Raw genomic sequence first — 15,182 nt, 5'->3', positions numbered from 1 at the left:
ATGGCTATTTGTAATTGCTGTTCTATTGTCCTCATATGTTGTGATTGATAAGAAATGCTGAAATCATCAGCATAAACAGTTGTGAAGATGTCGTTTGGTATTTGTTCTATTATTGTGCTGAAGTGGACTGAAAAAAGTGTGGCACTTAGTATGGGTCCCTGAGGGACTCCTTCCTGGACAAATGTTTTGGAAAGGATATTGTTAATTCGCACTTGGAAAGTTCTATTCTTAAGAAAACTGGATATGTATAGGGGTAGGTGCCCTCTAAGGCCGAGTTGATGTAACCTTCTAAGAATGCCATAGTGCCATGTGGTGTCGTATGCTTTCTCAATATCAAATTTAATCGTGACTTGATGTTGTTTTCTGAGAAAAGCATTTCTTACCTGGTTTTCTAATTGTACAAGTACATCTAATGTAGAGCGATTTTTCTGAAAACCATATTGTGCTGGATTGAGAAGATTATTATTTTCTAGGTACCAAGTTAGTCTATTATTGACCATTTTCTCAAGGACCTTGCCTAAGCAGCTAGTCAAAGCTATAGGGCGATAATTCTGTGGATCTGATAGGTCTTTTCCCTGTTTTGGAAAAGCTAGTATTATTGCATGATGCCATTTGTCCGGAAAAGTATTTTCAAGATATATCTTGTTGAATAAATCTAACAGGACTAATTGAGATTGTTCATCTAATTGTTGTATCATATCATTGCATAATGTATTTCATCTGGGCCAACTGCACTGTGTTTTGTCTATAGCAGAGTCTGTTTTAGTTCTGCTACTGTGAGCGGCAAGTTGTATTGTTCACTATTTTTGGTGGAAAGGTTTAGATTTGTTTTTTTGGCCTCATTCTTGTGAGTTTTGAAAGTAGTCGGGTATGCAAAATTAGCAGCTGTATTGGAAAAATTTTCACCAAGCACGTTGACAATATCTAAGAGATTTGTAACCAACTGCCCTTTCCAATTCAGTAATGGGGCGGGGTTTATTTGGGAACTGTTTGTCATCTTTCTGATCTTCCAGATAAGTGTAGCCGATGTGGAACTGGTTATGGATGCAAATTTCATCCAAGTCGCATTTTGCCCTGGAATGGAGAGCTTTTCCCCTTCCAGGTTACCGGCCCCACCACATGGAGGCAGAAGCAGTGCCACCCTGTGACCAAGCACTAGGAGGTTAGTAATTAAGATATATACAAGAAAAGAAAAGGAAAAGAGAAGGTTGTTTTCCTTCTTAATTTAGTAAAGTTTCTTTCTTTACTATAGATTAGTTAATTGTGTTAATAAATACTTTAAATAAGGAAACGATTTCTACTTCAAGAAAGAGCGCTAATTCAGAGCAAAATCACTTGATCACAGAATTGCTTGGCACTTGGGTCTGCTGTATGAAGTAATGAAATTTTTGGATATGACAAACAGGGTAAAAACATACCCAGTTCCTTGAGATAATGTGGCCTCGACAATGTCCCCCGCATACACACCACTCGGACTCCTTCCCATCACTATCTGGAAGAGTAGAGAGTTACCAATAGGTTCAGTCCAGTGGACTACCTAGCAGCCAGCCTGCAAACACTATTTTAGAACTGCACCCTCAAAATGTAAGGAAGATTGGATCTTGCCATGATGTCCATCATAACCTCAAAAGACATCAACCATACTGCATGATGGAAGATATGCAAAGGGGTTGCTGGAGCTTTGCTCTGGAGACTAAACATGGGTTCCACCATTTCAAGCCTCCAATAAACAAAGTGGTGGTACTGCACTGGTTGATGAGAGCCATCTACCACCTAAAATTGCCTGGTAACACAGAGTTTGTTGTTTGGTTTTTAGGAGCATTAGCAACTAAGGCCATATTGCTCCGGGATATGCGGTGGTCATTCCCTGACCTTTCCGCATCCTCCATATTTGGTGGCGATGGGCTCGAACCCCGGTCTAATCAAGAAGCGTGTGCTATGCACTGCTGCTCCTTCCCACCTGGCTACGGAGGCGCCTGCCTGGTAACACAGAAGAGCAGCATTCCTCAACTCCTGCTCGCACCTTGGTGATCACCTCCAATGTACTAGTTGATGTATTTAGGGACTTGCATGTAAGGGTTATACCTAGGGTTACTAAAAGTCCCACCATTATGAAAGTGCAAGCACAGAATCTGGCTGTCACAGACCGACAGGACTTTGTCAAAATTAGGTCCACTTGACTTGAATATACAGGTGAGCTGTATATTCTCAATATGTTTATCAAGTAGATTAATTAGGAGAATTATCCTGAATAATTTTAAAAAATAAACAAACGTACAAGGAACAAATCATGCTAAACATGAAAAGTTACTACTGCCTAAAATAAAACTCAATTGCACAGTAGATCACATGCTAATATATGCTTCATAGTCTTTAAGTGGCTTTAAAGTTCATATCAACATATTCAGGGTCCATATTAGAAATAACAAATTTGACCAAAATCTACTAAACCAAATTAAAATACAATCTCCTCTTAAAAAATCAAACCTTTTGCTCTTACAACCAATTTCCCAGTCAGTTTCTTTAAAATTTGGTCAACCTGATGAGGAATGCTTCTCAGACAAAGTAACTGTGCTTCTTCCTAATAAAAAAAAAAAAAGTAAAAAAAAAATTTTTTTTTTTAAATAGTTATTTGAACTTATGAACATACAATACAAATATCATAAAATGCAATTTAGTAGGAGAGTTAAAAATAACATTACAAAGTAATTTTTCATAAATGAGAGGAAGCTTTTTTTAAAATAAAGTGATGATTTCGGCTATTTCTCAAATATGTCAACTAATCAGAGCTGAAAATAACATATTTTTAGTCATCCATAATAGCAACGCTAAAAATAAAAGAAGAAAAAAACTTCCCAATACACAATCTCAATACTTAAGCTTCCAAACTACAAATATGACAAAAATATTAGCATTAGTAGAGGAATATGATGCAAGAAAGCAAGCTTATGCAGCATCAGCCAAAAAAAAGCACGCTCCCATTTCACCCCTCTGTTTGTTCCAAGTACCTGTCCAGATCAGCCTTAAATTTATTTAGGCTATCAACTTCCACAACAAAGGATGGAAGTCTGTTCCACCAACCAACCACCCGCTGGCTAAAGGCAAACTTCCGCTCAAATGATTATTCTGAGAAAGAGGAAAAATTCCATTTTTTTTTTTTTTTTTTTTTTTGTTAGTTATTGGCGCATCAACTTCTATGGCCATATTGCACCAAAGTTTTTTGCATTTTACTGTGATCCAAACCTGAGGCAGGAATCGAACCCGCGACCTTTGGGTTGCCAGGCAGGCACTTTACCTACCTGGCTAGCCCGGTCGGTGAAAAAAAAAAATTCCATCAGCACTGAGCATGCTCAAACCATTCAAGGCTTTATACACTTCAATCGGATCACCTCGCAGGTGCCTAGTCTCCAGACACTGTAATTTGCAAAATTTAATCCTTTCTTCATAAGAGCAACCCCTTCCATTCACTAATCTTGTTGCCCTTCTCTGTACTCGTTCCAACAGCTCTACATCCTTCTTGAAATGAGGCCTCCAGACATGTATACAGTACTCAAGGTGTGGCCTGACCATTGCCTTATATAAGGGGATAATCACCTCCTTATCCCTACTAGAAAAATTCCTGTATATCATTGAACTACTCTTCCAGATCGTCTGCACTGTTCAGAAAACTTCATATCTGCCTACACAATTACCCCCAGGTCCTTTTCATTCTCTACCACTGTCAGTGTAGTACCACAGAGTTGATACGTTACTCTCGGGTTGCTGCTTCCCATATGTAGTACTTTACATTTGTCATTGTTAAACTTCATTTGCCACCTCTCAGCCCATCTGCTCAACTTTTCTAGATCCAGTAGCATACTGTCATTAGTGTCCTTAACAACCCTGCCAACCTTCGTATCGTCTGCAAACTTGGACATTAAGCTTGATATACCATCATCAATATCATTTATAAATACAGAAAACAACAATGGACCCAATATCGAACCCTGAGGGACTCCACTAATAACATTAGTCCACGATGAGCAGTGTCCATTGATTACCACTCTGTCTTCTCCCACTCAACCATCCCTTTATCCATAGCAGCAATTTGCCTCCAATGCCACACTGCTCCAATTTGTGCAGCAGTCTTCCATGTGCAACATTATCAAAAGCCTTTCTAAGATCCAAATATATGATATCAAAGTTATTCCCTGCATCCAGTTCCTTTGTGACCACACCATAGTATCCAATCAAATTGGTCAGGCAAGACTTTCCCTTGACAAAACCATGCTGTGTCCGAGCTATAACTGAAGTCTCGTCTAGATCATCCTGCAGTGCTTCTTTAACCAGTGCCTCCACTGATTTTCCTGGAACAGAAGTTAAACTAACAGGTCTATAATTACTTGTGTTGCCCTTTGATCCTCCTTTGTGAATTGGGGTCACATTTGGACATCTCCAGTCCATGGATACCTCCCCTGAGTCCAAAGAAGCTCTCATAATTATGGCTAAGGGTTTGCTTACTTCCTTTGCTGCCTCCTTTAATATAACTGGATAGATCCCGTCCACCAGGGGTGCTTTTTTATGTTTATCTTCAACAATTTCTCCTCCACTTTCCTCTCAGTTATTAAATTGCCCATCTTAACTTGAATTTGTATTTTCTATTTATTAAAAAAAAAAGTCTTTAACAGTGTGTATGTATTTTGTATATGTAAAATTGAAATAGTATCAGCCTTTTATACTATTTCAGCATTTCAGCCTCCTGGGTTGCAGAAAATATGATTACAAGGTTATTATCTGGAAATTGCATGGCTGGTTTGATTCAAAAGGGCATGATTGTGGGAGCTCATGTGTCAATGCTTCCACGTCGGAAATTGTACCTTATCAGTTGCTAATGGCCCACTGTGGTTAAGGTATACAAAGAATGGTCTAAAATAGATCAAACCACCTCTTGCCAAAGAACTGTAAAGGATTATGCAAGGTGAATACTGGTGCTGTGAAGGGTGTAGCATGTTGTACAGGTTCAACAGCAGGTTGGTTACTGTTTGCCAGTTGACACTACAATACAACATGGGAAATGCAAGACCAGTATCCCAAATGACAATGTGCCACACACTCAGATGTATGGGATTCACAGCAGACAACCCAAGAGACACCTTGTCTTCACCACTGATCATTGTCAGCAGTGATTGCTGGTTGACACTGGAGGAATGGAAACAATTGTGCTGGTCAGATGAGTGTGGTGCAACACACTGACAGGTGTGTGTGTGTGTGTGTGTGTGTGTGTGTGTGTGTGTGTGTGTGTGTGTGTGTGTGTGTGTGTGTGTGTGTGTGTGTGTGTGTGTGTGTGTGTGTGCAAGCAAAACATGGTGTCCGCTTTCCAGGCAAGTAGCAGTGGTTGCTTAATACGGGGCACTTTTTGCTGGCAAGAACTTGGATCCCTGATGTGTATGGACCATTGTTTCACTGATGAGGTCTACTGGCAGCTCTTAAGAGATCTTATGCACCCTGCCATACTGCATTTTATCCTGGAGAGAAATGGGATCATAAAGACGATACTGCACTGTATCATCAGGCCCCCACTGTGCACAAGTGGTTCAAGGAACACAGTGAAGATATCACTGGCTTCCAAATCCACCTGACCTCAATCCAGTTGAATGCCTGTGGGATGTTTTGGAATGGGAAGTGCGGTGACGGACATCTGACATCTAGTGGAGTTAATGCCTAAGTGAATAGCAGCTGTTACCTATGTGAACAGTGGCCCAACACTGTATTAGGTAGGTGGTCATAATTCAGTGTTTTTTTTTTTTTTTTTTTATGAAACCCCCAAACACAAAAGGTATCAAAACCTATAGTACTGTGCATAGGTTGAAGGGGACAGGGAAGGAGAGGATGCTGGAAACTTTGTATGGAATGGATACAGAAACACTCATGTTTAGTCTGGAGACTAAACATGAGTGTTTTGCCATAAACCAGTGGTATCACTGGTTGATGAGTGTCATCTACCATCTAGTGTTAGCATTAATAAGTATTAGTATGTCTGCCAGGGGCAAAGGTTGATGACGTTGTAGAGCGAATATCATCTTTTAAGGGCACAAAAGGTGATATAGTTGTACACGTTGGCACTAATAATATTAAGAGTAGGAGACCGGCAGAATTACTTAACAAGTACAGGTCACTGCTGAACAAAAGCCGAGAATTAGGGTTGAATTTGAAAGTGTCTGCAATTCTGCCCAGACACGATAGGAGGGGATATATGATGAGAGCCTTGTCGATCAATTCGGCCCTGGAAAGATTGTGCAAGGCTCAAGGGGTAGAATTTTTTTCAGCCTGGACTGTATTTGTTAACAGGAGAGATTGCTTCTACAGGGATGGGATACACTTAAATAGAAAGGGTGCAAGAATATTTGCTGATGCTATCGAGGCAGTGTTAGGTGGGTCGGAAAACTGCTAGCTTGGGGGGAGACGAAGACCAATAGATTGACAGTAGCCACTGGCAGAGGTGAAAGAGATTCTTGCACTGCTTCTATTAGAATGAGCAAAAGCCTGAAAAACAAGATGCATGGTATTTCAGAGACTGCTGGGAGCCATTGCAGTACAAGTAAACACATGGGTTGTGTTAGGGTAGCTAAGAATAGAAACAAGTGCAGGTATACTTGTGTGTACATCAATGCTAGGAGTTTAGTAAATAAATTTGATGAATTTGAGGTATTGCTCAAAACATCAAAGGCAGATATTGTTGGGATATCAGAGACTTGGTGTCACACAGATATAAGGGATGCAGAACTGCAATTTGGGGAGTACAACGTCTACAGAAAGGATAGACAGGATAGGAAGGGGGGAGGAGTTATGCTATTAGTTAAGAAACACATAAAAACCAAGGAAGTGAAGCCAGTCGACATCGATGGACAGGGCAGTGTCGAGTCAGTTTGGTGTGACATAAGCATTGGGAGATCAAAATTGAGAGTAGGAGTGTGCTATAGGCCTAATGACTCTGATGAGTATAATAAGGAACTGTACAGGGAAATAGAGTGGGCCAGTAAATCAGAGAGTCTTATAATGGGAGATTTTAATTTCCCAGATATTGACTGGAATTTGGGGGCTGGTTACTCACGCACTAGCAGGGCTTTTGTGGATTTATTGGATGATTGTTTTCTACATCAGCATGTTCGGGAAGCAACTAGAGGGAGTAATACTCTTGATTTGATTATCAGCAGTGATTCTTCATGCATTAAGAATCTGCAGATAAATGAACCACTAGGTGGCAGTGATCACAGTGTGCTGAAGTGGGATTTACTCAAAGAGGTAACTACCATTAGGGGTAAAGGGAAGGGTTATTGCTTCCGTAAAGGCGACTACGATGGACTGAGACAGTATTTAAATTCTATACAGTGGGACCAACTGATGATGTTACCAACAGCAAATTCAAAATGGGAAGCATTCAAAGAACTTATCTTGGAAGCTACTAGGCTTTACATACCAACTAAGAAATAGTACAGTCAGTCCTTGTGTAACACATGTTTACACTACATGAATTCAATCATACACAATTTATAAAGGAGTATGATGTAACAAATAAAATGAATCGAATTCTCTTATGCACGATTCGGCTTTGCGTTTACAAGAAATGGCAGTCAAAAGCAGCGGAATCACCCCTGTTTGAATGCAACCCTTATTGCATTGTTTACTCAATTGCTACATGCGTGCTGCTTTGTTTTTGCATATCAAGCGTGCCTCCTCATTTTTGTTCTTTTTATACTGTAATTTTATGCTGTATGGATGTGAAACATGGTCAATAACAGCAACAGACTGGAGGAGAATCAACTGGAGAGACAAAAAGGCGAATGAAGAAGTCCTCAGAGTAGCTGAGGAACAAAGAACAATCAAGAAAACCATAATAAAGAGGAAGATGCAGTTCCTAGGACATCTCTGGAGAGACAATGAGTAAAACATACTAGAAGGGCAGCTTGAAGGGAAAAGAAGCACACCACTTGATGATGTGCTCCAACTCTCAAGAATGAACTACAGGGAAGCTAAACAAAAAGTCCAAATTCAGGTTGAGTGGAGAAAAAATATCTCTATGCTGACAGAGCTTGGCCCTTAGAATAATAATGATGATGATGATACTGTAATTGTGCTTCATTCCCTAAAAATGAGTAAAATACTTGAAAAAAAGTGCAAAAAGGAAGTGTGCTGATGAAGATACTGCAGGTTCAGAGACAAAAAGAAAATATTTTCAAAAAATATGAAATTGTGAAACACTTTGAGCAGAATGAAAGAACATGTGATAATGTGCATGCTACATACCTAAATGAGGCAACGCTAAGAACAATTATAAAGAATACAGAGAAAATAAAAGCAACTTTTATAGCAGGAACAACTCAAAGTGTAACAAAATCCATCAGATCAAAATATAAACAATTGGAAGAGATGGGATCTCTGTTATCTGTTTAGATAGAAGGTTAAACAAAGAAAATAACAGGAACAAATCTGCATAAGATAAAAGCAAAAGCATTAGCAATATTTTATTACATAATAAAATACGTATTTTATTATGATTGTGTTTGTTAATGTTTTGGTTATAAATGTATGTTCAGTCTTGAATGGTCAACTCATATTTTTCCCATATGGCCTGTTATTTATATTGCATGATTTTGCATTACACGAGGGCTTCTAGGAACACAACTCCTGTGTTATACGAAGACTTAGCATCAGTAGAGGCATACGATGCAAGAAAGCAAGCTCATGCAGCATCAGCAAAAAAAAAAAAAAAAACCTCCCATTTCACCGCTCTATTCATTCCAAATGCCTGTCCAGTTCAGCCTTAAATTTATTTAGACTATTAGCTTCCACAACAAAAGATGGAAGCCTTTTCCACCAATCAACTACCTGCTGGCTAAAGGCAAATTTCCCATATCTATTCTACAACTATCTTTCCTCAATTTGAAACTATGGCCCCTCAGGTTCTGATCCAGATTCAGCTTGCTCAACCCATTCAAGGCCTTATACATCTCAATCAGATCATCTCAAAGGTGCCTACTCTCCAGGCACCGCAATTTGCAGAACTTAAGCCTTTCTTGGTAAGAGAAGAGCACCCCTTTGTTCCCCTCACCAATTGCTGCTGCATAAGCAAGCTTATGCAGCATCAGCCAAAAAAAAAAAAAACACCACTCCCATTTCACCCTTCTGTTCTTTCGAAATAGCGCCTCCATAGCCAGGTGGGAAGGAGCACCAGTGCGTAGCACACGCTTCTTGATTAGACCGGGGTTCGAGCCCGTCACCACCAAATACGAAGTATGCGGAAAGGTCAGGGAATGACCACCGCACCGGAGCAATATGGCCTTAGTTGCTAATGCTCCTAAAAACCAAATAACAACAACAACAACTTTCGAAATACCTGTCCAGCTGAGCCTTAAAATTATTTAGGCTATCAACTTCCACAACAAGGGATGGAAGTAATAGATGTAATAGATTGCGCTAACAGAAAAGCCCAATAATCCGGAAAGTGCAAATTGTTAGCATTAGCATTAGTAGAGGCATTTGATGCAAGAAAGCAAGCTTATGCAGCATCAGCCAAAAAAAAAAAAAAAAAAAACCACTTCCACTTCACCCCTCTGTTCGTTCAAAATACCTGTCCAGCTGAGCCTTAAACTTATTTAGGCTATCAACCTCCACCACAAGGGATGGAAGTCTGTTCCACCAACCAACCACCCGCTGGCTAAAGGCAAATTTCCGCATGTCTATCCTACATCTGTCTTTCCTCAATTTGAATTTATGCCCTCTCAGGTGATTTTTCTGAGCTAGAGGAAGAATCCCATCAGCATTGAGCATGCTTAAACCATTCAAGGCTTTATACACCTCTATCAGATCACCTCGCTGGTGCCTAGTCTCCAGACACTGTATTTTGCAAAACTTAAGCCTTTCTTCGTAAGAGCACCCCTTTGTTCCATTCACTAATCTTGTTGCCCTTCTCTGTACTCGTTCCAGCAGCTCTACATCCTTCTTGAAATGAGGCCTCCAGACCTGTATACAGTACTCTAGGTGTGGCCTGACCATCGCCTTATACAATGGAATAATCACCTCCTTATCCCTGCTGGAAAAATTCCTGTATATCATTGACAATACTCCATGAGCTAATCTTGCAGCCCGTCTGCACTGCTCAGAGAACTTCATATCTGCCTGCACAACCACCCCCAAGTCCCTTTCATTCTCTACCACTGTCAGTGTTGTACCACAGAGTTGATACGTTGCTCTGGGGTTGCTGTTTCCCATGTGTAGTACTTTACATTTGTCAATGTTAAACTTCATTTGCCACCTCTCAGCCCATCTGCTCAACCTTTCCAGATCCTGTTGCAGCAGCATAGTGTCAGTAGTGTCCTTGACAACCCTGCCAACCTTTGTATCGTCTGCAAACTTGGACATTAAGCCCGATATACCATCATCAATATCATTTATAAATACAGAAAACAATAATGGACCCAACACTGAGCCCTGAGGGACTCCACTAATAACATCAGTCCACGATGAGCAGTGTCCATTGATTACCACTCTCTGTCTTCTCCCCCTCAACCACCCCTTTATCCACAGCAGCAATTTGCCTCCAATGTCACACTGCTCCAATTTGTGTAGCAGTCTTCCATGTGCAACAGTATCAAAAGCCTTTCTAAGATCCAAGTATATAATATCAAAGTTATTCCCTGCATCCAGTTCTTTTGTGACTGCATCATAGTATCCAATCAAGTTGGTCAGGCAAGACTTCCCCTTAACAAAACCATGCTGTGTCTGAGCTATAACTGAAGTCTTGTCTAAATGATCCTGCAGTGCTTCTTTAACCAGTGCCTCCATTAATTTTCCTGGAACAGAAGTTAAGCTCACAGGTCTATAATTACTTGTGTCAGCCTTTGATCCTCCTTTGTGAATTGGGGTCACATTTGCACATTTCCAGTCTATGGGTACCTCCCCTGAGTCCAAGGAAGCTCTCATAATTATGGCTAAGGGTTTGCTTACTTCCATTGCCGCCTCCTTTAATATAACTGGATAGATCCCATCCACACCGGATGCCTTTCTTGTGTTTATCTTCAACAGTTTCTCCTCGACTTTACTCCCAGTTATTTCAAGATTCTGTAGCTTACTGCTAGAGTTGAATACACCTCTGGCATTCCCCTCGCTGAATAACTCCTCATGTGTGAATGTCGATGCAAAATATTCATTTAGTTTGTTAGCTACCTGAGCCTTGTTTTTATTGTTTTATGGTCGTGACCTCCAGAAATGAAATTTGCTTTAGAAAAACATCACAAAGGAGTTCAAAACTGATTCTTATAACCAAACATAGCAATAAATGGTGGTGTGTTTGTCCGGTTATTTTTGAAACAACTTCCTAATTCGGGAACCCCTTCATCAGTTATCTACATTAGCTGTTCGGACAGAATCTTTTTCTGGTTTGTGCAACGTCAAGTATTTTAATTGGTAAGCATTGTTTTTGCTGATTAAATAAATATTTCTTGTCTATATAATTAGTTAATTGTTCATAATTGCTTAATTAGTGCCTAAAATGAAGAAAGATGCAACAAAAAAAATTTTAAATTTAGAGGAAAAATTAAAAATCGTTAAGGAGTTAGAAAATGGCATAAAGGTTGTGACATTGGTCAAGAAATACAACATAAATGAATCTAGCATTCGACAAATTAGGGAAAATGCTGAGAAAATTAAAAGTTCTGTTATCTGTTTCACGTCATTGGCTGAAAAAAGCACTACAAAAGTAAGAAATCCGTTAATAGAGAAAACTGAAAAATTTCTTTCTGGACAGAAGATATTAATCAAAAAAAAAAATACCTCTTAGTTCAGATATTATCCATGCCAAAGCTCTGCAAATTTTTAATCGCTTACAAGAAGAAGAAGCCGGTCCATTCAATGCAGACGTCTTTCAGGCAAGTAAGGGTTGGTTTGAAAATTTTAAAAAACATCAAAGTTTAAACCACTTCTAATTTATACATCAGAAAATCCTCATGCTTTTAAAGGAATATCAAAAAGCTCTCCTTACCAGTTCATTGGAAATCGAGAAAAATAGCCTGGACGATAACTAAAATCTTTGAGGATTGGTTTTTAAATTGCTTTTGCATCGAAACACAAAAAGATATTGCCCAAAGAAGAACATAGTATTCAAAATCTTGCTCATTCTTGACAATGTGCCCAGTCATCTGCACATCTCTCTGATCTGCACCCAAATGACACTGCATTGTCAGGTGATGTAGACTGGATGCACTTCCTCAGATGTTGTGTGTTTCTTAACTAATAGCATAACCCCTCCTCCCTTCCTATCCTGTCTATCCTTCCTGTACCCATTGTACTCCCCAAATTTCAGTTCTACATTCCTTATATCTGTGTGACACTATGTCACACAGATATAAGGAATGCAGAACTGTGTGACACTATGTCTCTGATATCCCAACAATATCCGCCTTTGATGTTTTGATCAACACCTCAAATTCATCATATTTATTTACCTAACTCCTAGCATTGGTGTACACACAAGTATACATACAACTGTTCCTATTCTTAGCTACCCTAACACAACCCATGTGTTTCCTTGTACTGCAATGACTCCCAGCAGTCTCTGAAATCCTCTGCATCTTGTTTTCCAGGCTGCTGCTCATTCCAATAGAAGCAGTGCAAGAATCACTTTCACCTCTGCCAGCAGCTACTGTTAATCTATTAGTCCATGTATCCCCCACCCCAAGCTAGCAGTTTTCCAACCCACCTAACACTGCCTCAATAGCATCAGCAAATTTTCTTGCTCCCTTTCTATTTAAGTGCATTCCATCCCTATAGAAGCAGTCTCTCCTGTTAACAAGCACAGACCAGGCTGAAAAAAATTCTACCCCTTGAGCCTTGCACAATCTCTCCAGGGCTGAATTGATCGACAAAGATCTCATCATGTACTCCCTCCTATCGTGTCTGGGCAGAATTGCAGACACTTTCAAATTGAACCCTAACTCACGGCTTTTTTTTCAACATTGACCTGTACTTGTTAAGTAATTCTGCTGGTCTCCTAATCTTAATATCATTAGTGCCAATGTGTACAACAATATCACCCTTTGTGCCCTTAAAAGATGATATCCGGTCTACGTCATCAACCTTTGCCCCTGGCAGACATACCCTGGTCCTGTTCCACCTATCCTTTTTACACAATATGTTCCTTGTTTCCCCGACAATCATCATCATCATCAGCCATTTTCAATCCACTGCAGGATGAAGGCCTCTCCAGCAACTTTCCAGTTCCTTCTGTTTTGAGCACTGGCCATCCATTTACTACTCAAAAACTCATGAATTTCATCTATCCATCTCCGCCTTTGTCTTCCAGGTTTTCTTCTAGCTCCTCTTGGGTACCATTCTGTTATTTTCTTAGTCCATCTGTCATCATGTCTTCGAGCTATGTGTCCTGCCCAAGACCATTTTAGTTCTTTAGTTTTGATAAGAATGTCCTTTACTTGAGTTTACTACCTAATCCATGTGTTTCTCTTCTTATCTAACAGTCTGATTCCCAATATAATTCGTTCCATTCTTCGCTGTGTAGTTCTTAGCTTCTCTTCCATTCTTTTGGTGAGTGCCCAAGTTTCACTTCCATAAGTCATGGTGGGGAGTATACATTGATTCATTATTTTACGTTTCAGACAAACTGGGATATTGCTCTTCAGTATGTGACCATATTTCCTGAATGCTATCCATCCAAAATTTATTCTTCTCTTGACTTCCAGCCATTTATCATTATTACAGCTAATAACTTGTCCCAGATAAGTATATGACTCCACCTTTTCAATTACTGCTCCTTCAATCATTATTTCCCTTTCTGTGGCATACTTGTTCATCATTACTTTTGTTTTAGCCATATTCATCTTTAGTCCAAAATCCTTACTAACTGTGCATAACTGATTAAGATTTTCCTCTAATTCTTTGGGATCGTGGCTTATGACCACAATGTCATCTGCAAATCGTAAATGGTTTAGGTACTCTCCGTTCACATTGACTCCTTTCTGCGACCAGTCTAATCTTCTGAAAGCTTCCTCAAGGGCAGCAGTAAACAGCTTCGGAGATATTGTGTCTCCTTGTCGAACTCCTTTCTCGATTTTAAATTTGCTACTGTCTTTGTCTAGTCTAATAAAGGATGTAGCACTCTCATATATTTTCTTCAAAATCATAATATATGGAGTATCTATGCCTTGTCTTTCCAGTGCCCGAAACATTGCCTTATGCTGTATGGAGTCAAATGCCTTTTCATAATCCACAAATGCCAGGCATAATGGTGTTTTATATTCATTTGCTTTCTCCATTAGCTGTGATATTACGTGAAGGTGATCCATAGTTGAGAATCCTGTCCTAAAGCCAGCTTGCTCTTTCGGTTGATTCTCATCAAGTATTCTTTCTAATCTGTTAGTAATGACCCTTGTGAACAACTTGTAGATATGGAATAACAAGCTAATTGGTCTATAATTTCCAATTTCTGATTTATCTCCTTTCTTATGCAGCAAAACTATGATTGCATTATTCCACTGCTTAGGCATCACACCTTTTCTAATGCACTTTGTGAAGAGCCTTGCCAGTTTTTGTGTTATGTCTCTTCCTCCCAATTTTAACAACTCTACAGTAACTTCATCTTCCCCCGGGGCTTTCCGATTCTTCATTTTCTTCAATGCATGTTCTACCTCATCAGGAAGAATATCGGGTATGTCGTATGTGTTGCTACTTTGCAATCCATCTTCCCCACTGCTGGTATCATTCCCTCGCTCCTTGTATAATTCTCTATAGTAGTCTTCTGCTATTTGAATTATGCCTTCTCTGCTGTTTATAAGTACACCATCGCTATTCTTCAGTTTCAGTATCATTTGTCTTTCTGTATTACTGCTCATGGCTGCTGACTTAAATCCTTTGTTTTCCCTTAATGCTTGTTCTACTTTTCTTGTGTTAAATCTTCTTATGTCCTCTCTGAGTCTCTTTCTAATGGCTTTGCATAACTCAGTATACTCAATTTTCTCCCTGTCAGTGTTTTTCTTGCTCTTCATTTGTCGTCTTTGGTTCATCATGACAAGTGTTTCTTGACTAATTTTCTCTTCTTTGGATTTCTGTTTCCCTATAGGTTTCTTGGGCTTTATCACTTTCAGAAAGTTGTAATATTCCTCGTCGATATCTTGGTCCTGAGCAGTCTGCAGAAG

General features: G+C 39.6%; 1 protein-coding gene across 1 annotated transcript in view; it reads right to left on the bottom strand.

Moving 5' to 3' along the window:
- Pstk (Phosphoseryl tRNA kinase) overlaps positions 1-15,182 on the bottom strand; it is an 85,106-nt gene that overhangs the window by 17,919 nt on the left and 52,005 nt on the right. The window contains exon 5 of the mRNA XM_090378418.1: positions 2,488-2,581. Coding sequence (XP_090234544.1) covers positions 2,488-2,581 — 94 coding nt within the window. The remainder of the gene's footprint in view (positions 1-2,487; positions 2,582-15,182) is intronic.

The sequence above is a fragment of the Mastigoproctus giganteus genome, chromosome 7 (genome assembly GCF_048544385.1).
Source record: "Mastigoproctus giganteus isolate SK-2022 chromosome 7, ASM4854438v1, whole genome shotgun sequence".
Taxonomy (NCBI): Eukaryota; Metazoa; Arthropoda; class Arachnida; order Uropygi; family Thelyphonidae; genus Mastigoproctus; species Mastigoproctus giganteus.
This window is presented reverse-complemented; position numbering and strand designations above follow the sequence as displayed.